General features: G+C 36.6%; 1 protein-coding gene across 1 annotated transcript in view; it reads left to right on the top strand.

Annotated features, from left to right (window-relative positions):
- The window catches only part of ptprt (protein tyrosine phosphatase receptor type T), a 277,019-nt gene that overhangs the window by 69,013 nt on the left and 184,693 nt on the right, over positions 1-23,313 (top strand). The window contains exon 3 of the mRNA XM_067374922.1: positions 22,369-22,640. Coding sequence (XP_067231023.1) covers positions 22,369-22,640 — 272 coding nt within the window. The remainder of the gene's footprint in view (positions 1-22,368; positions 22,641-23,313) is intronic.

The raw sequence follows: 23,313 nt of genomic DNA, 5'->3' as shown, positions 1-23,313 counted from the left end.
GCTGAAATTAAATACCGCAAGAGAGCTTCGACTTGGAACAGTTGAACCCAGTAGATCTATACTGATCCTGGAGCTAAAGTGACGTTACCTCAGTCTCTCGCCAAGAAAGTTTGGGTCCAGTTTGTGGTAAAGGCTGTATTTAGGAAGTGTTAGTTAGTGACTTTGCCATTTGTCTGGTGGTTTTCAGACCCAACAAGACAACAATTGCAGGGATTTAGGCCACAGTACCTAAAGTAGATCATAAATTTGATATCGTTGGATCACCGGATATTATGTGTACTGGTAAACTCACAGAACTTCTCAAGATCATGTTCGGGACATATATCAACCCAAAAATTAAAATGAAGAATTAAGAGGTCAGATTTCACAATTTTAAGAACCATTTAAATTACATTGACATTATTTGCATGTCATTATTGATCTTATTTCCCACCTTGTACCTTGCTTAGACTGAGATTTAGGCCATAATAAGTAGGTCACCAATTTGATTTGCATCCCTGATATGATGTGTACAGTTCTAAAATCTAAAGAACATGTCTGGGTCATATATCTCATCCCATAAATCAAATAAATTTTCATGGCAATATTAAGCATAATTCCCACCCAAGTTCTCATTACTGAAATGCAAAAAAAAAAAAAAAAAAAAAAAAAAAAAATATTATTTCCTTTCATGCAGTGTTAATATAGCTGTTTGTGAATGTAAAAAGTGCACAACTTTTTCAATATCAATGTATGAACATCTTAAAAACATTCTAAAAAATATAAAAAAAAATTATTCTAAGTATTATAATTTATCAGCATGAATGTAGGCGGCTTAGCTAAATTGGTGCATTGATATGGAATTCATTTGATGTGTGGTCATCTATTCAGGGATTCAGAGCAACCTCATCTCATCAGGTATACTTAATGTTTGCTATGCGCATTAGGCTGTTCCTGTTTTGCACCTGTTGTTATGTCTCGCTTGCTGCCTCATGTAACGTAATGCTTAATGACTATTCATTATAGAATGACCACAAGGCTTTTAAGTACCTATTATGTGTATATTGCATGTGTGAGTGTAGTTGGGCTTGTAGAAAGCTAGGAGGGCCAAACCAAACAGTCAAACTCGGCAGATGCTTTGCCAGAAAAAGATACCATCCGGTCTTTTTCTCAATACTCCTTTTAGAAATTTTTGCTGATAGTATTACAACTTCATTATGGGAGTACAAAGCACAGAACTTGTGTTTCCAGCAGAAAGGAGCATTTATTTTGCCCTTAGATCTCTGTTCTTGATCTCTGTTCAAGCCCAATAGCAGCATCCTATATCACAACACAAACCTCATTCTATAGGGCTTGCTACAAGTCATTTATCTTATGTCTTTGTCCTGCTTTACAGTTTTGTTAGCCCGTTATCTTCTTCTCTGTGTGTTCATGCACATGTGTGTGTTTAGACTGTAACTGTTGCTTATCAGCAGATATAATATGGTGGCTCCAGCTGAATGCTCTCTTTGTCCTCCTTGCAATCAGACCCTGGCGTGGCCTTTGTTGATGCAGCATTTCTCTCCAACCCTCAGGGAACAATGAAGGCTCATCTAAAAGCTTGATTCAAGAGTGGCCGTCCAAAACCACCAGGCTGGGCGTATGTGCGATATTGAATAGGCCCTCCGAAAGCACTGACCTTTTCTTTTGCCAAACCAACAACAGATTTCACTTTTGCTTCTACCTTGGGGACAATTATGCATCTGCTCCCATCCCACACACTTATTTCATACCTCTCTCTATCTCTCTCCCTCTCTCTCTTTCCCACATTTTTTGTATTGTGTTAGTGGAAGGTCAACTGCCTCAGTGTGCTTTGAATCATTTTCATTTCAGAGAGAAAGCCTGCATTTGGGAGGCTTACAGCTTTTGGGGAAAGACTGAGATGTCATCTTTGATATTTTGCAGAAAATTACTCATTCCATATGTCTCAGTTAAAGCTTCCTCTGATATTAAATGAGCATATATATATATATATATATATATATATATATATATATATATATATATATATATATATATATATATATATATATATATATATATATATATAAGGTGCGATTTGTGGAAAAAAAAAACAGAGGGGGGGATGTTTTGAAAAGTTTTTTTTTTTTTTTTTTGAAAATTTCTTAAAAACCACAGTGGAGCTATATACTATTTTTGCCAGCTGTTACAGAAACATTTTTACAAAAAAAAAATCTGATTTAACCTTGAGATTTGACGTATTAGATAGCTTAGATATTTGAACCACTACAATAATAATTTCTGATAGAAATGCAAAATCAATCGGTAGTTATTAATAGAATAACGAGAGACAAACCTTTTACATTCAATCGTGTTTGGTCCCATTTATTTATGATCACAGTGCATACACATACAAACTTTTAGTCCAAAAGTGCCCACATTTGGAGAAATGCACGTTTACCTCAGATTTCATTAGATAGAATATAAGCTGGGCCGTTTCATAATTACCAAGGTCAGAAAATGTAGTTTAGGGGATACGGGGGCATGCTCCCCCAAGAACATTTAGATTTCCCTGGTGTACATATGTGCATTTTTAAGACGTTTTAAGGCCAACAAATTGGATAACAACCAAATTGGAATACAACCATTTAAAACCATGTCAGCAAATATATGCATGCACAGTTTTGAGGCAGCTTTAATCACATGTTTGGTAATTGCATGACTTAACTTACAACAGAACAACGGCGATCATTGTTCATAGTTTCTTTTGCGCTTTATATAATAAAGTAATTATGCAGCGCGCGCCGGCACATTTGCGCATGCAATTCTTGAGTGCGCGCCACGAGCACAGTATAACGGCTGATTGGACAGTCGTGTTAATTTTTCTGAGTTTTGCCTCTCATCTGACTGCAGTTGTTCAACTGAAGCTCCCTCGTCGTCACCTGCACCTTTTCTGCGCTCGTTTGACTTGCGCCTGACGCTGAGGTGAAGTTGGAATGCGCATCTGAAAGTGTCTGTTTGTTGTGGTCGTAAAGAGACAGTTCTATATAAACACAGCGTTTTACTTGCAGGGATACATAGACCAGAATGGGGGAAACCCCCCCGTCCCCCCCTACAAATTGCACCCTGTATGTATATATATATATATATATATATATATATATATATATATATATATATATATATATATATATATATATATATATATATATATATATATATATATATTGTTACTGTTATTTTGATTTTACATATATATATCCACACAAAACATTTGACATTCAAACCAGTAAAACAGGGCTGAAAGAAGTCTACAACAGTTGGAGAAGAGGTAATTATAACCAAAACAGGGATGTTGTTCAAAAGGTGCTGTCATTAACAAATTCCAGCTGCTTCAAATTGTGATTTTATTAAATCCTCTGCAATAGAGTTTTGGTCATGCACAAGAAAAGCTGGGCTAGATACAGCTGTTATATTCTGTTTCCTTTGATTTTAGTAAATGGAGGCCCTCACGGGTTATTCAAAGGAAATAAGTGCAGTGCATCTACTTCAAGAAGCCTTTTCATTGGTCCTCAAGACTTCCTGCAGAGCCGCACGTGGTCTGTCCGTACTTCTGTATCACTTCCATTCTCTTTCCTCACCTCTATCAGAGATAAAGTATCATTTGACCTACTTTTTTACGACTGAATTCCTCTCTTTTCTATTTCCTCTTTCTCATTCCTGCTCTGATGGTTATAATGATTGAGAGAGACAGAGAGTATGAGTGCTTATTACTTCTTCACCATGTCAAATCCAGGGGATGTGGAGGAGTTAAAATAATAATAATAATAATAATAATAATAATAATAATACCACCACACCTTTTCGCTTAGGGCTGGCTGTTTTTGCATCTTCTCCTGTCAGCCCAATCCTCAAATCTCAAAGTGTTGAAAGTGTGTCTGGACAACCTGAGAGACAAAAATTTTGATAAGAGCGAGAAATGTATTTATTTATTTATTTATTTTTATTTTATTTTATTTATTTTTTTTGCCCGTGGTCTTTATTGCATTGAGTTTAAGTTGGAGTACTCTGGAAATCATGTCAACATGAAACTTCATTCACAATCCATTTTACTTCTGTTAATTCATGCAGTGAAAGGTCAGTAAAACTGTTATTCAACTATAAACATATGTAGTAAAGGACTTAGCGTGCACTTTTGAAAAGGCTTTTAAACGAGGAAATCAATAGTTAACCCTTCAGAAAGTCTCAATGCATCCCTGGTATGAAACACTGGCTTTTTTTCTTGTTGAATATTTTATTTAACTTTTAGGTTGTGAATGACCTTTAATGCTGATTTTAAACCTGATTTAATCTCTTGGCAATGTTATTTTCTGTATTTTCAGGTTATTTTATTAGTTTGTTTTTTTAATATTGCTATATACCTTTAATTTATCTTTATTTTAGTGCTAGTTTTAGTACTTCAACAAATTGTATTTCAGATAGTTGCCAAGGAAACATTTCTTATTATCATTTGAGTTTTTTAAGTTTTATGTTTTCATTATGTTTAAGTTTTCATTGAATATTTAAATTTTATTTTATTCCAGATTAATTTAAATGAATGAAAAGGAGAATAACAACACTCTCTCTTTTAACAAGCTGTCATGTACCTCTGAACACATCAAGATGTTTGTTGTTGAGATTACAATTGTATTCAGAACACTTTCCTCCTAAATTGAATCAGCAATTATATTTGTATTGAAATATATGTAAAATGAAAGTGTTCTCATTCTCAAGAGTCAGTAAAGAACAAAATAATGTGTGTTTGCTGAGAATTACATCACTGTTCGAGATCTAATTATGTCTGAAGAACATAAATCTGCAATATTGATATTTATTATGCTTGTGCATTTGTTTAAGGCAGACAGGTGATTTATCTCAATGTGTGAGAGTATCTTGCACCTTCTCTCGCTCTCTGTTCCTCCAAGCTCCCTGCCAGAATATTGTTAGAGTTGTGGTTACATGCATTCTTCATGAGAGATGCCTGCTGGAGCCATTAGCTAATTATGGTCATGATTTGATCACTTATGGATTAGTGCACAAGGCCCAGTGTTAACTATACATAGCATGCTGTCTTGCCTGTGTTATATTAGACTTCAATTTGTAATATTTGTTGTTTTATATATAAATAACAGTGAATCTGTGTGCCGCCATGCACGTTTGATGGAAATCATCTGGACAGGCTAATGCACACTAAATATTACCTTTGGACAGTTGTCCACTGTTTTATCTTCTGTTCTGTAGTGTAGACACTTGGATTGAGCCCTGAAAGCTCTTTAAATTATATGATGGCGAAAATTTTGCATCAAGTCTCGAGATTTGAGATTTGACGTAAAATGGCAGGAGCAGGATGGATTTTAGAAGGAACTGTACCTTCAGATCAGGCTTCTGGTATCCACCGTACACACATAAAACATTTACATTTTGTCATTCGCCAGACACTCTTATCCAAAGCGACTTACAAAAGAGGAACATCAGAAGCAATTTATCACTAGAGCCAAGAGCCACATTCCAAGTATAATCTAGAGCAATTTGATCAAAAAAATATTAAAAACAATAATAGTGTGAAACATTATTAGAATTTAAAATAACAGTTTTTTGTTTAAATATATTTTAAAAATGTATTCCTGTGATGGCAAACCTGAATTACTCAAGTTTTCAGTGTCACATGATCCTTCAGAAATCATTCTAATATGCTGATTTGCTGCTCAAGAATTTTTTTTTTTTAAATTATTATTATTATTATTATTATTATGTTATAAACAATATTATAAACTATGTAATAAAAATATACAATGTTATAAACTTTGGAAGCTTGTTTCCGCCATGAAATAAAAAATAAAAATGGTAATTGTGACTTTTTTTCTTGCAATTGTGAGCTTATATCTCACAGTTATGACTTTTTCTCTCAGAATTGTGAGATATAAACTCACAATTGTGAGTTATAAAGTCAGAATTGCGTGATATACAGTCAACATTGCAAGTTATAAAATCAGAATTGCATGATAAAAACTCGTTCTTTATAACACAATTCTGAATATATAATGTAATTCTGACTTTATATCATGCAATTGTGACTCAGAATTGTAAAATAAAAAGTCGCAATTACCTTTGTAAATCTTTGTAATTGTAAATGTACTCACTGATAAATGCAGTCTCTCTTTTTCATAAAGTAGTCATAGGCATTTAACACCATATCAGCCCTGTAAGTTATAGTCGACAATGTGACAAAACTAGATTGTTCCCATTACAAAAGCTAAGTGGCTTGATATGCTGGCGTTGCATGCACGCTACTTAGTTACAGTACCTTTTTTAGGAGTAACGTAATAATGTAACACGTTCATTTTTTAAATGTAACGCTCCTTTAATTGCCTTTGACCTCTACTATTGTTCTTTTCACAAGCTAGAAAATGCAATGCTGTTGAAAGATAGGATAGCGTACATTCTGCTGGTGTCATATTTTCCCTTGGGTTTCTGCTTCTCACTCTAGATACCTGTGAAGAGAAATCACTAACATCAAACCAGAGGAAGAAGAAGAGAGAGAGACAAAAACAGCATCCTGCCCCAAAACAGGATAAATGTCTCCCAGAATTCCCATTTTCCCTCCTGGCCTCACAACAATTGGCCAGAGTTTGATAAATGACAAGCCTACAGGACCAATGACAGTTTTGTTGCTCAGGGATATTTTTATACCCAGTAGGGTTTTTAATGATAGATAGCCTCTGGTATGAAAGGCCTGCCTCCTTTTTTCCTTTTGTCCTATTTGTTCTGTCACAATCTAAAATTAGCTAATGTGATGGCAGATAACCAAAACTTTGCTTCTGCCTCAATCTCTTTCAGTTCAATTATTTTTTTGATGTCTAAATTTAGTGAAATGCAAAAGAGATGTTTTTTTTTTTTTTTTTTTTTTGTTGTAAAAGCTCATATTTTTCTTTTTCTCTTCAGTACCAATGTTAGAAAGAAGAATCTCAAATGAGACCTCTTTACTATCTCAGTTGTTTCTCTTTGACAGCAGTAAGATTAGATGGAGTGATTTTCAATGGAAGGATTCTCAGATGTTTCATGTTTCTCAACGTCTCAGATTGTACAAAAATTCTACTAAGATATGAAATTCTTTAGTTAGTGTGTAATGTTGCTGTTTAAACTTGCATAAACAACATCGGCAAAGTTACGATGCTCAAAGTTCAATGCAAAGACAGATATTTTCAGAAATCTCTTTTTAAGGACTACAATAAATGGCTGTTAGGGACTACAACAAGCTTCTTCCTGGGTTGGTGACATCACAAACCCCAACATTTACATAAACCCTGCTCCAGGAACATGCAACAAAGGGGGTGAGGCCATGTTGGGCTGCTTTAGAGAAGAGGAAGAGTTGTTGTAGTAGAGTGTTGTTGCCATGCCGTCATTTTACGTCAGACTGCTTCACAAACGAGGGTCAATTCAATGCTGGATTTGCACAAAAAGATTAACATGACGACACATGCTAGTCGATGAGTTGAATCAACTCTACAGCAACTACATAAATTTATCCATTAACCATTCAGAAATGTCCAGTTTCATTTTAAAAGTTGTAACTTCTTCCTGAGTCTCTCCATCAGTATCAGAATCTGGTTTGAACAATGTAAGGCTGAACATTGTTACTGACAATTGTCATTTTGGCTGCATGAGATTGTCCAGCTTTGTTGTTGTTGAGCTGATGTTTATTCTATCAAAAGAGTAATGAAACTATGGCTATTTTGCAAGTTCTTTACCAACCTACACTTCACCCAAAAGGCCTGTAGGTGGCACAAAGACTTAAATTTAACCAACTATGATAACTTCATTAGTTGGTAAATCAATACAAAACATGGTTTTGGTGAGCGCTTTGTAATATGTATTCACATTAGATTTTAAAGCAACACAGTTTGTTTGCAATAAGACAAACCAGATTCAAATTGCCCGGCAAATTCGTAAAGCAAAGAAAAAACATTTCTAGCTGATCAACATTATGAAAACTGGTAAAACCTTTAGGAACTTCAAAAGATAAAACAGCGAAATTCCTAATATTACTTCCAATATTTCCAAATGATGTTCATTTTCATAGAGCGGGCCAATATCGTGACGATTATTTAAAATCAATCGAGAGAAGCAGATATTGTTATCGTGATAAAATACGATTAATCGTGCAGCCCTAATTTAATTTAATTTGACTTGACATTTGATATTCAACAGTATCCTTGACATTTATTCAACAGTGCTTTTGATCTGCCTGCATTGACACTATTCTTTAAAAGGAAAAATTATATACCAATTATCAATGTAAAGCTGCTTTGACACAATCTGCATTGTAAAAAGCGCTATATAAATAAAGGTGACTTGACTTGACTTGAATGTTAAAGCTCCGCCCTCTTCTGGTAAGGGGCCCAGGAGCAGCAGCTCATTCGCATTTAAAGGGACACACACAAAAATGGCATATTGTTGCTCACATCCAAATAGAGGCAAATTTCACAAGCTATCATAAATGATCTGTGGGGTATTTTGAGCTGAAACTTCACAGACACATTCTGGGGACACCAGAGACTTATATTTCATCTTGTAAAAGGGGCATTATAGGTCCCTTTTAAGAAATCAGAAATCTCAATATGAACTCAAACATTTCTCATCAAATTCTTGTTGTATCAAAATAAACACCTGAGAAAATGTTGAAACGTATCTTGAAATGTCTAACAACAACCTCTGAGCAATAAAATGTTGTTTTCAGTTTAGTTGTCAGTACCATAGTTTCTCAGCTGAAGTTTTTATTGTGTTGGTGTCTGTGACCTCATCATTAGTAGATGATCTCGGGTACATCCAACACACAACAACCAGCAAAAGGTTAGCACTTTGTTGGTGTTTACACCACCGAGTGTATCCGTTGACACTAATAAAGGACACACACGTGTATGTGCGCACAGAGGCTACTAAAAAAGTGTGTGTGTGTGTGTGTGTGTGCAGGCATGTCTGGATCGATATCACTACACACTGTGTTTTTAGCCCTTGTCAGTTGCATGATGCAGCGTGTCCAACAAAGTGAAAGGTTCCAGTTGAACCATTGTATCATGACTGTGTGTGTGTGTGTGTGTGTGTGTGTGTGTGTGTGTCCTGAAGTGCTGTAAACTCCAGGCTCGTGATGCTCTCCATGCCACCACTGAAGCAGAACAGAGCACTGGGCGATGTTCCAGTTGTAGGTCATTATCCCCTGTGCCATACACCCTGATACCTGCCAAGTGCACTTCCCTTTCACTGACTAATACACTCTACTAAGTAATCTTGATGCCACCATCTAGGCAAGAGAATCTTTCTTACCCTTTATTTTTGGCTTTTATTTATACTTATGTATACTTTATGCCCTACAGCTTTGTTGGCTTGTCTAGCTCTGTAACAGATGTACTATCTTTGCACCTTTCAGGATATGTATATTAAAAAAAAATATTCTTGGATGTTTAATTTAATTTAAGAAAATGTATTAAAAAAATGTATTTAACTTAATTCAATTTAAGTCTTAAAAATGATTTAAAGCATTTTCGATTTATTTTCAAATGTAATGTTTTTCATTTAATAAATTCTTAAAGAATTAGTTCACTTTAAAATGAAAATTACCCCAAGCTTAACTCGCCCTCAAGCCATCCTAGGTGTATATGACTTTCTTCTTTCAAATGAATACAGTCGGAGTTATATTAATAAAAACCCTGACGCTTCCAAGCGTTATAATGGCAGTAAACGAGGTTCATGAGTATGAAGCTCAAGAAAGTGCATCCATCCATCATAAACATACTCCACACGGCTCTGAGGGGTTAATAAAGGCCTTCTGAAGTGAAGCGATGCATTTGTGTAAGATAAATATCCATATATAACAAGTTATAAAGTAAAATATCCAGCTTCCAGCCAAACGGCCATACGGATTGTATTTACGTCAAAAGCATAACTTACGTGACCTATAACATAGGACGTAGCGTAGTAGATCGTGACATAGCATAATTAGTCATGGCGTCACGTAAGTTACGCTTTAGACGTAATTGATATGTGAAGTGATGATTTTTTGAGTTTGGACATAAATAGTATTGGTGGATGTTAAAAGCTGTAAAGAAGTGTTGGTCACATGACAATTGTTAAGTAATCAGATGTCTTAATGAATGATACTGCTTTCACCTGTTGCTGAGTTTGTTGTGTTGCTCTCCCTGAGGGAGGCATGGGCTGAAACGTGTTGGAGAGTTTTTAAATTTTGTTGTATATAGCCATCTGATAATAAAGGCTTTTAATTCGAAATAGTGCATGGTCATCCTACTTTAAGTTTTCTTTTCAAGTCTCAAATCTTTGGGGTCCAAGTCAAGTTTCAAGTTTTTGTTTATTTTTAGTAATAGTTACTTTAAATCTATCATACATAACACAATAACGCATCCCGAATCAACAAACTGATACGTGGAAATGAATCAGACATGGTCATAAAATGAGTATGGAAATCTCCATCCATTACAGGCCAGTGATGAACATGCGTGACTTCAGTTGTGTCACGTGTATAATATTGTTTTGTTGTGTTTAGAGATGAATTGTTGTAATATTTGCTGCTGAAGCACATATTGATACTGTAGAGAATGAATGAATGTGGAATGAAAAATAAAATGTGGTATTTTATGCTGTCATGTGGGGTAGTAAAAAGAGAATGTAATCAGGAATGCCATACCAAAATGACTTGGGTTTCTGTCTTCAATTCAGTTCAGTTCAAGTCAAGTCTTGAGTCAGTTGTCCAAGAGTCCAAGTCAAGTCTCAAGTGTTTTTTTTTTAAGTGCAACTCGAGTCCAAGTCGCAGACTCGCCTTTCCAACTCTGACAACCATTGTATGTGTTTCTGTAAACATGTTTTCCATTTGTTTCTGATTTGTCAAACTGACTGATCAGTAGCAGGCCACGGAATACTGTTATAGACAGTATTAAGATGTAAATGACCTAGAATTTTCCTTAAAAGACAGAAGGAAAATGACCATTTCCTTATCCAGACATTGCACTGATCTTCCCCCAGCTGCTCCGACACCCTTCATAACGTTCCTCAGGAAAACCCTGTGGACATCGGGCACATCTAATTTCCAACTTTATGAGTGCAGCTTCTGTTTTCATTTTCACCCACGGTGGATCCATCCTGATTGTTATCCGTGAACGTCTTGTCTGTCACTGGGATTTGAGTGCCTCAGCTTGGCTTTCAGTGGCCGTCCCTGTGTGAAAGCATACGGACAACTTCAAATAACCAGCTGACAAAATCGCTCGTGGCTCACTCTCATGGGCCCAGGACTACACTTCCCTCTGTGAGGTTGAAGAGTTCAGCTGGAAATATTTTATAGCAGCAGCATAGGCGAGAGTGTCCAATTGCTCTCAAGGGAGCAGTAACAGGGACTACTTAAGCAGCTACGGACTTCTGCCCACCATAACAGTTAACAGAAGCCAAGATATCTCTACCAAACTGGCAAGACAAATCTCTGTAGGTGTCAAGATGTGCAGAGCAATGATAAGTGGTGGATGATATAAGCAAACATATCACAATTTTGGTTGATGACAGTATACATTGCACTATACACTTCTTTTTCACTTTTTTTCAAATGTGCTTTATAAACAAATGTGACTCACTGACTGAAGTCAGCTTTTCTTTCTTTTCCCCAATTTTTTTATTTAATTTATTGAACGGTCAGTATACATTGCAGTGGAAAAATTCTTGTTTATTCTTTTTGCGCACAGAAAGCCGCTTCAGATAGCATGCTGGCCGCACTGAGTTCTCTTTCGCACTTGAACGGAAAAAAACAAACAAAATTATGCCAAAATGCCCGCTTTGTGGAGTATCCTCATAAGCATAGTCTTAAACGAGTTAAATAAAGTCTTAAATGACCATAAAGAGTTGTGGTGACATTGGATGCATATCAGATCCGCGTCATGTACTTCTTGTCTTAAAGTGACAGCAGTCTAATAAACCTTTATTCAATTTTCTGTATATTTCCTATCTGTTAGATCAGATATTTAAAATATACTTTCTTTGTTTTTTTTCTACATTAATTTGGAGATTAATTGTGAAATTATTTTGATATAAGAATATATTAAAAACTATAATGTTAGGTGTGAATAATTCCAGAAAAATGTGTGATTATTTATTTATTTATTTTTATTCGATTGACAGTACTAATTATTTTATAAGAGTAATTCACTTAATTCACACTATTAAGTAGGTGCTAGTACGAAAGCAGCTTTGTAGCATTAGGAGCAGTATCTAAGATAGGATGAACCTTAATACTACTGTAATGGTGTTTTTTTTTTTTTTTTTTTTTTTTTGCTCAACTGTTATAGAATCTTTATTTGGAAGTTCACAATTTCTAGAAGTTTATCTTTTCGTCCAGGTTATCATCCACCCCTAACTATGCTCTCCTTTTGTACCATTCCTGGAACTCATGGACACCTGGTCTATGCACGGGAAAGACCAGTCTCAGTGCAAAATAGAAGTGATACTGGATATATGGCGGTGTGACAAGGTTCAATAAGCATCAAGTTCGCCTCGTTGCACACTGCCAGCAGGGCGCCGCTGTTGTGCCCCTCTTCTCGGCCACCTGTTCATGTCATGAACCTGGACGTGGGCCGGCAATAGGAGGGCCAGGGCTACTGTAAATTTGGAGCAAGCATGTTCTCTGTCCCAAAACAACTCGTAATTAGAAAAAAATCCATTCACCTACAGCTAAATTTACTTGTTACTTGAGTATAAATGGAGCTTGAGTTGAAATTGTCTTTCTCTGCTTCTGAAAATACTGTCACAATTGCACCAATTTAGACAGTTCCTTTTTTGTTTTCGATAGTTCCACATTCATGCACATATCTGCTGTCTGTCAACTGAGATTCATTATTCCGGACCATTTCGCAGCAAATATGAAGCTTTTCCAGACATGGAGATGTGTATCTATTTAGAATGTGTTTTTAGACATTATTGGATTTTTTGCATCTCCCTTTATCTTCCTACCTCTTGTATTTCTTCTTCCTCTCCCTTGTTAGGCTAGCTATGATCTCACCAGGCAATTTGACCACCTTTGGATCTTCTCAGTCCTTTCCTTTTAGATGCTAATAATAAATAGCCAGACTACGATCAATTTGAGGCAACCTGAGTCTAATTCAACTACTTGGCCACTGAGGGAGACTAGGAACTGATAAAAGGCCATCCTTTGTTCCAAAATGAACACACAAAAGTAGTAGAATAAGAAGCAGAAGAATCCTTTTCAAATAGCCACATAGTAATTCAAATGCCAAGAAAAGCAACATTCAAAAGAATGCCAAAATAAGCATAACAAATTGGACCAGCATTCTTGAAATCTGCTGCCACAAAAAGTATCTGGAAAGACTAAATGTATAAAAATCATTATTACACAAACCAAGTGACATTTTTTTTTTATAAAGAAAAGCCACTTAGGGTCAGTTTTACAGAAAGTAAAAATTAAATTAAAAAAGAGTACTTGGACCTTTGTAGTTTCTCAAAAACTATTGGAACATGTTCATAGTTTATGTGATGTCTGTGAGGCCTCCCCACGAAGAATGAGATGGGGCCCCTCCCACAAGCAGTGATGTCATGAGTCCATCTCCCCCACAATTTACAAAAACTGATTTAACAGTGAATCATGTGGTGAATTATCATTTGATGTTATTATTGAATAATATTATATGCTATATAATGTTTAGTGATTTTGATATCGCAGTCTAAAATACCGGCAGGAATAAATATTTAGGCTAATTTACTCATTAAAACAATGGTGTTCATCAGTGATTGTACATCAAGAGCAAGGAAACGTTATGTGCATTTTGTTTTGTGCTTTTACCATAAGGTCTGTGTGAAGACTGCGCATGTGCACGAGCACCATGAGAACTGATGACAGCCGCAGCGAGCACTCGCCATGATTTCAGAAACAACACATTCCAGCGGATAGATCGCCTCTTATTTAACACAGACCTATGAATTTCTTACCGAATGGAGATGTTTCTTTCTTTTAGGTACAATTATTCGTTGAGTTTAAGTTAATTTGAGACGTTTCAGAAAGATTCTCGCAGAGAAAGCGCACCCTTTTTTATTTATTTTATTTGACAAAAGTACAAGGTTTTGTTGTTATTGTGAGTGTGCACAAATAAAAGTAGACCATCTGTAGTCTTGCACTAATCTGTAGGCTATTGCCAAAAATGACAGAAGGCCTATTTTAAGTTGTTTCAGCTGTCATGAGGGAAAAATCCATCAGAACGCGCCGGCGCATTCGTCGGCTAGAGGGACAAAAATGTAGCCAATTTAGTTTCATATTTATATTTAAATATTGGGCTATAGCCTAATATTATTTATTTATTTTTTTTAAATGTCACCAATGTTGATTATGAAAAGGGAATAGCATGACGGATGCGCAATGTCGGGACACACATGAGTTTGACCACTTCATGAAGTTTTGTTTTATAGTAAGTCTTTCTTTAAAGTGAATTTTGTTTTGTAGAAATTGTATCTTAATTTCAATCAATGTTTCATCAACCAATTGCCTATATTTAATAAATAGGAAGAAAACCAAGAACGTCGGGTATGGAGTGGAATGAATTGAAGTGCGTAACAAACGAACCCATGTTTCCGCGGCGTTTGAATAAGGCTGAAGCAATAGACGTCTTTCTGTTTTTATTAAATTTCTTCATTACCTAATTTGTTTTTATTTATTTTTTTTTTATAGTATTATATTATTTTTTTTATATTTATTATATATATTTTTGGTCTAACTTTTAGCTGGTCTAAATTCTAGACACAAATTTAGGCTATATAATGTTCCCTTCTAGACAAGCGCGTAAATTGCTGTTTCGGCCACAAATTTTCAGTGCATCAAATGATATAGGCCTAAACTAAATTCATGCATGTAAAAAGTGTAAAAGAATAAAGAAATAACTCTAGACTTATTGGCTAGGCTACATTTGGAAAAGAACTTCAGACATTCCTGTTGCTGACCATTAGCAGAGCTGGCAATGGGGTAAGTTTTGGCAATATATAATAATAATAATAATAATAATAATAATATAAATAACATAAATAATGTATAATCAAAGACCAAACATATTTATTTGTCTCGGCACATGTCTGCTAACAGTAACACAGTGCATCAAAGCTTGCTGTTGTCTTGGCTATAATGGAAACAACAGTGAATTTTTCCCCCTTTTGTGGTAATTTTCTATGATCTTCTGCTTGCATTTTTGGGCTTCAGTTGGATGCTTTATTTTCATCTTTAGTCAACTTAGTTCAGTTCTAAAAAAAAGCAAAGGCTACATAGATGGGTGAATCTGCGACGGGGCCCATCATAGGGTGGGGGCCCCCACGCACCGCAGGGGCTTCAGGGGTGTCCCGTACGCCCATGGTGATTTCATATTTTTACAAAAAAATCACTGCTTATCATCAGTTATTAAAATTAAATGGCATTTAAAAAGTTCTGAGAAAATCGTGAATCATTTTTTGGTAGATGCCACTTAGTTTGATAGAGATTGAGACTAGGAACTGATAAAAAAGGCCATCCTTTGTTCCAAAATGAACACATAAAAGTAGTAGAATAAGAAACAGATGAATCCTTTTTCTTTTCCATCCTGAAATGCAGATTTCAGCATTTCAAATAACCGTATAGTAATTCAAATGCCAAGATGCCCAGTTTCAAAAAGCAACATTCAAAAGAATGCCAAAATAAACAACAGATTGGACCAGCATTCTTGAAATATGCATGCACAGTGTCCACAAAAACGTATCCAGAAAAGACAAAAATGGATGAATATCCTTGCATTATTGCAAAAACCAAGTGACATTTATTATAAAGAAAGGGCTTGTGATTGCATATATTTACTAAAAATCACTGCTCATCGCCAGTTATTAAAACTAAATGGCATTTAAAAAGTTCTGAGAAAATCATGCAGATTTGTTTTTGGTAGATGCCACTTAGTTTGATATTTTGTTTTATAATGCAATGACGTAAATATGGCTTAAATGGATGGTTCACCTCAAAATGACAATTCTGTCATTAATTATTTCCCCCCTTGTTGTTCCAAACCTTTATGACTGCAAAGCGCAAAAGAAAATACTTTAAAAAATGTATCAGTGCCTTTTTTTTGTCCATATGATGAAAGTCAGTGGGGTCCAATGTTGTTCTTTTGTGTTCCGCAGAAGAAAGCAAATCATACAGGTGGGGGAGTAAATGACAGAATTTTTTTTTTTTCAGGTGAACTATCCATTTAAGTGTCCAAATACTTTTTGGGTCCACTGTATGTTTTCAAAACACATCCTTATTGTGTAAAATTAATTACATGTGTGTTCTGTTAAATAACAGTTGGTGGGCTCCCTATTTACAATTGCATTTACAATTGATTTAAATAATCACCATAAGTTCTTCTGTAGCCAATCAGCAAACGTCTAGTGAAGCAGAAAGTGTGAGCTGGAATCCTTAACCACAGATGAAGTTGTATTCATTGGATTTGCCATTGGCCGATTCACTGATTTGCATTAAGGTGCCCAACCGTGGCTTCTTCATTCTGATAATGACACTTCAATTATTGGTTTTCCACTTATCAGATTATCACAGTCTCAGGGGATTTTCGACACTGTCCACTGTCTGCATGAAAATAGCCGTGAGAGCTCATGGGAAAAGGGAATCGGAAGTAAAAGCTGGCGTGATTTCAAAGGGCCATGACGAATTGCGGCATACAGCCGGTGGGTCTTGTTGACTCTACGCCAATCACGTATCATTTGGCGCGACAAGCAGGGCGAGGCTGTTTCTGCTCTGGTTGAGATGGAAAATGGGCATGCATGTGTGAGAAGTAATAATGAGGGCTTCGGAGAGGAGGAAAGGACATGGATAGTGTCACATCATGAAGGTCCATTACACATCCAGGACAGCAAACATATGGGGCCTGGCTGAAGTACCCAACTGTCTCCCATCCTGCCTTTCTGCCATAAAAGCATCCATTCCATTCCATTCCTTTTACACTGACTTTCACATATATACCCTGGATGAGCTGAGGAGGGATTTGGGGAATTTACTGTGCTTGAATGTGTCAAATGGGCCACAGCGCAGATCCACTGTGCTCTTGGGACCCCTATGAAAAGTATGTATGCGTTTATAATGGGTCGGCCCATCTGCAGCCTGTCATTGGGGGGAGGGCATCAGGCACACATCTTCTCTCATTCGCAGCTGCTCCAAATGAAATGTTTGCAGCTGACGCATCACCATTTCCTCCGAAACAGGGCTGTATAGTGGACTTCTGATATGAGGAGGCAAACTGTGTGGTTTTTTTTTTTTTTTTAGTTTTATGTAAATTAATGTTCCAGATGCATCTGATGTTTACACATTTATTAAGTAATTTATTATAAAGTAAATACTGCACACTACTCAAACTTGCATCATCATGAAATTTTATTTGCAATGTTTCAGTCAGCCATCTGACAGCCAGTTTTCTCTGAACTTTCTTAGTGTGTGTGCGCTCAGAAAACCATATATCGGACGTTTAGACTGATATGGCTTTAAATTGCATGCAGATAATAAACTTTCATGATAACGTAGAACTGCAATGTCACGTGAGTGATCTTCTGGAAAGCGGGGTTGGGAGCAGCAGCTCATTTGCATTTAAAGATACATGCAATAAAAAACATGTATCCTTCCACTCAAAAATGCTATAATAAATGATCTGTAGGGTATTTTGAACTAAAACTTCCCAGACACATTCTGGGGACACCAGAGACTTATACATCTTGTAAAAAGGGGCATAATAAGTCCCCTTTTACCAAGCTGAGAAGTCACTGTGTTTCATAAGTCAATTCAGGTTCATTCGGGTGTGACTCAAAATGTAATGTCCGAGTGAGTGAATTGTTTACTTTGTAATTAGTCTGTCCATTTCCACCAATTTAACCCTCTCAGGTCATTTGCGGATCAGTTGTGAACATGATAGGTGGGAATTATCTCATTCACAGTGTAATCAGCCAATCCTGTCATGTGATTTTTTTGCCCGCATTTTGCAATTCTCCCCCTCCCATTCATATACTCCCAATAGGTGAGTATATGTGAGTATATGTGACACATGTATATGTGAGAAAAAGCCTAAATTAAATCTTTTCATCATAAAATGCAATTGAGTATCTTCAGAAAATTTGGACTAATCCACTCAATTCATGTGGATTAGTTTTACGATCTCTTTATGAACTTTTAAAGCGTCAAAGTTGCAATATAGGCTGACTATGGAAGGACAAAAATATTTCATAAAAAAAGTTCTTCATTTGCATTCCGAAGATGAATTAAAGTCTTATGGATTTAAAATGACATGAGGGTGAGACACTTTTGATCAATTGTATGCTACCTTGCTGAATAAAATAAAAAAATAAAATCTTTCTGACCCAATCTTTTGAATGCATGTATATTTTTTAATGTTTGTTTTTTTTTTTTTTTTTACTATGTGAATTTTTTTGCGGATGCACAACACAATCCATGGTCTACGATATATGCTGTCACACCTATTGAGGCTCTTTCCTCACTTCCTTTTTATTCCTGCCTGTGTTTTTCCTCTCAGTGTATTAGCTTTTCCATGGTACGTTGCAGATTACCGTCCTGGCTCAATGGTAAATAAGTACTTTATTGTTCCCGGGATAAAACTGCCAGGCAGAAATGAGGAATGTCGTGACTTTATCAGACCGAGCAGCAGAGGGCCCAAAGTACAAAGACCTGCCATAATTGCATATTAAAGTGACAACTTGCAGAGTTTTTGCTATTTGTCATGTGGGGATCATATTATGATGGCGGGAATGTGACATTTAGTGCAAAGAGCTCCCGGTGGAAATACTCAGAGGGAATAATGACTTTCACCGGCAAGTCCTCTCGGTATTTTGCAGCCACGCGCAGAAGAATCCTCTCAGAGAAAATGAGTTGAAATTGCCGCACAAGGGCCAGGCGTCTCGAAGATTGATGTGAATTGCACGGCATTCTAAAACTGCGACTCAGATGTTTAAACCTATAAATCTTCCAATCAAGGGCGTTTAGACATAAATGAATTCACATAACATCTCTTCATATTAATGCAGAGGTGACAGCTGTCAACCAAGCGGCACTGAAGCGATACCTTATCGGGTTGTCGTGTGTGGCCCCTATGAAGATGCTTTACAGACTGTTGCGCTGTCCTAGAAAAACAGTAATGGATCTGTCTCGTCGTTGGCCTCGAAAACCATGTGCTGGTTATTAGTTGATGTCAACAACATTAAATCACCAGTAGTGTAGCTGTGATTCCGTGAAGCTTCTGAGGACTCTATTTTGATGGCGCGTTTGCTGATAGCTGAGAAAGACTCTCATATTGCTATCGATTTTAGTAAAGGAGATCGCCAAGTGCTGCATTTTACTCCAGAAGCCATTTTCATTCTGCTGTAAGTATTGAGAGAAATCTTCATCGCCATTGATCTGTGTTTATCTGTGCCCACAGTTCTAGGAAAAAGAATTATCATCCAAATAGTGTTGCCCTTTGAGAATGCACATAACAAGGTGTACATCATGCTCAAGTATTTCTCAAAATATACAAAATGACTTTGAATAATATTTTGATTCACCCCAGAACTCATTAAAAAATGAAATATAAAGTGAATGTGAGCATCTGCAATGCATTGGGACTCCAGGAAATAATGTAAATCAGGTAATATCATCGAAGCAATTTAGAGGCTACATGTTTTAATCAGTTTTCCTGTGAGAGCTGCGGCAACATTGCATTCTTCGTGATGTAAACATTAATTTCCATTTGAAATTCTCATGCAAAGTCCCACCGCAAGACTGTGCCAATCACAGCCATGTTTGTAGTGTTATCATGCTTGTACGAGCTGATTTATCAAGAGTGATTTGTGCATCCACCAGTCCACCTAGAATAAAACATATTGAATTATTTATCATAGAACCATTACATCCGATTTCACATTAGCTCAGCTTAAGACAGTGTAATCTACTGAAGCGGCCGATGGTGTGATTGAGGACACTCGTATTGACCGTGGTAGTAGGGCTGATTGCATGCTTGTAGGTTCGGTCTAAATTGCCTCTCGGTTCAAAGGCCTCGTTTTGCCCGAACATATATATTGGCAATCATCAACGGTAGGGAATATATAGATGTCTGCTTGGAATACCTGATGGAAAATGCACGTGGGCCGAGAGGGTTGAATATGAAATGCAATCAGGCGAGTTCACTACCAGCCCGCTGTTTAGGGGGCCTTCGCTAGATTGGATCAGTGTGCGGAATTGATTGGCCTCATCCCAGGGCTCAAGGTTGTGTTGATTGATAGATGTGATGCACCCGGGTCTTGTGGTCATGTCTTAGATAATACTTGTGATGAATAGGGTGTTATGGCAATGGCTTCCTCTGCTCACCTAGCAAATTATGCATGGTGATTTAGCACAGCCAGGCAGAAAGGTGTCAGGAAAATTGGGACTGATTTTGACCTACGTAGGAGATGTTTTAACCTAGCCCTTAACATATGCACATAGCTTGACGTATATACACCATCTGGATCCAAAAAGCCTGGTTCTGCATTGGCGGGCATTCAGAAGTAGCTGTGTGTTCTGATGAAATGAGCATTTTTGTGAGCATCGTATATTGAGTATAGTAGACTTTTGCACGTCATAGCTCAGAATAGTCCCTAGCGAAAGGACCTGCATATGCACACAGCTTCTGAAATGTTCCTAAGGTCTTTGAGTCACCTAGTCATGAACAGGCTAGCACTATAATTGCTGTAAAAATGCTATTGAATAGCCAAAGTTTAGATTGATAACTAGGCTGTCACCTTTGTTAAGGCCAAAACCTTTTAACCGACATGAAGTCTTTTGTGAGGATTTTTGTGAGAACTCGAATTTAATTATTATAATTTATACAAAAATGCTACCTTTGGGCCTTTAGCTTAACTAAATGCTTTTCCCTGAAGAAGATGAATGATTGGCACTTTTTTTCAAGAAAAATTAAAATATGATTTTTGTATGCTCTAAAGCCCTGCACTCTTTCTTCTTTCTAATGCAGTGCCATTGTTAGTAGAGACTTGTACAAAACCACTCATACGGCTGTAATATAGCACATTGTCCCATAAAATTGGAGTAAAACAGATGTAAAGGTGTCTGCAGAATCATTTCATAAATAGTGTCTCAGCACTTACAGTCTCAATATGGTTTTATAGCAGGCAGTTACCCAGTTATGTGCTGTATTCTGCTTACAAAGGCACAAAAGACCATGAACATGATTGTGTTGTGTAAAATGACAGTGCAGCCTTCAGTGTGTGAAAAGAGTATAAGATACTGAACATCAAAACATCAAACCGCACTCTATTCCATACGCTACTCTACAGTACCCTATTCAAAACATCCTTTTCAGTAAGAGTTTTTGTTTGGGGTTGGGTGGGGGTGTCAATTCTATTCTATTCTATTCTATTCAAAACATCCTTTTCAGTAAGAGTTCTTGTTTGGGGTTGGGTGGGGGTGTCAGTTCTATTCTATTCTATTCTGTTCTGTTCTATTCAAAACATCTTTTTCAAAGTTCTTATTTTGGGGTTGGCCAGGGGGTGTCTATTCTGTTCTATTCTATTCTATTCTATTCTATTCTATTCTATTCTATTCTATTCTATTCTATTCTATTCTATTCTATTCTACACTACTCTATTGAAAACATCCTTTTCAGTAAGAATTCTTTTTTGGGGTGGGGCGAAGGTGTCTATTCTATACTGTTCTACTCTACTCTACACTTATCTAGTCTACTTTATTCAAAACATCCTTTTCAGTAAAAATTATTTTTTGGGATGGGACGGGGGTGTCTATTCTATTTTATTCTACTCTACTATACTCTTCTCTAGTCTACTCTTCAAAACATCATTTTCAGAGTTCTTTTTTTGGGGTTGGTCAGGGGGTGTCTATCCTACTCTATTCTACTCTACTACTACTCTTTTATATTCTATTCTATTCTATTCTATTCTATTCTATTCTATTCTATTCTATTCTATTCTATTCTATTCTATTCTGTTATTTTCCTATTCTATTCTATTCTATTCAAAACATCCTTTTCAGTAAGAGTTCTTTTTTGGGGGTTGGGTGAGGGGTGTCTATTATATTCTATTCTGTTCTATTCTACTCTGCTTCTATTCTGTTCTGCTCTACTGTACTCTACTCTACTGTATTCTATTCAAAACATCCTTTTCAGTAAGAGTTCTTTTTTTGGTGGGGGGGTTCTATTCTATTCTATTCTATTTTATTCTATTCTATTGCTTACAGTTCATTCTAAGTTAAGTTTCTGGGAGTTTGTTTGTTATTGTACATTATTTTTTCTCTTCTAGGTTCCTTCATGATGGTGAATGCTTCGGGTCGTGCATCAGGTCAGAAGGCGCACCTGCTTCTCCCCACACTAAAAGAGAATGACACCCACTGCATAGACTTCCACTACTCTTTGTCCAGCCGGGATGGGACGAGTCCCGGAACTCTCAATGTCTACATAAAAGTGGATGGTGGACCGCAGGGGAATCCCATCTGGAATGCCTCAGCACCTGTCACTGAAGGCTGGGTGAAAGCTGAACTGGCCATCAGCACCTTTTGGCCCAACTCCTATCAGGTAAGCATGACGTTACCAATGCCATGGGTTTCAGAGAATCTGCATAAGTAAACCTATCTTTAAAGGAATCTTTTTTTTTTTTTTTTTTAATGTATTGACACTTATACACTTACAATGGAAGTGAAGTAAATGATGGCTCTTCTCTCTTGGTCATGATTAGCAAGACAGCTAGCTTCTTTCTTTTTTTTAGCAGAATGTGCCCCATAGCAGGCACAGAACAGCAGCTAAATGTACTGCAAATTTTGTCCCCTTGGCCACTGAAATCGACTAAAGTTTATTTTCTGCCTTATATTCATGGTGAATGGCTCCAATTGAACTGCAGAGAGGGGCAGTAGATTGCTCTCTACTCCAATTACCACTGCAATCACTGTCCCCTAATCTCACCCACAAATGGCCCTGGTGAATAAGCTTTTAGCTGTTAATTTTAGATCTGTCTTTTTGCTTATTACCTCTCACTCTCACCCCTTCCTTCTTTTTCTCTTTATACCCAGATCTCTCTCTCTCTCTCTCTGCCTCGTATGCTCTTCTTTCTTTCTGTCTATAGATTCAACCGTCAATTTGTGGATTGAAATCCCCTCATAAGATTAGCAGTGTAATTGAATTAACTAATGAGAAGAGCAAATATTTAGCCTGTGCTGGGAATACTGAACTTATCTTGGCAAACAGCAGACTA

The sequence above is a fragment of the Chanodichthys erythropterus genome, chromosome 21 (assembly GCF_024489055.1).
Source record: "Chanodichthys erythropterus isolate Z2021 chromosome 21, ASM2448905v1, whole genome shotgun sequence".
Taxonomy (NCBI): Eukaryota; Metazoa; Chordata; class Actinopteri; order Cypriniformes; family Xenocyprididae; genus Chanodichthys; species Chanodichthys erythropterus.
Note: the sequence above shows the minus strand (reverse complement) of the source record. Positions and strands in the feature narration are given on the sequence as shown.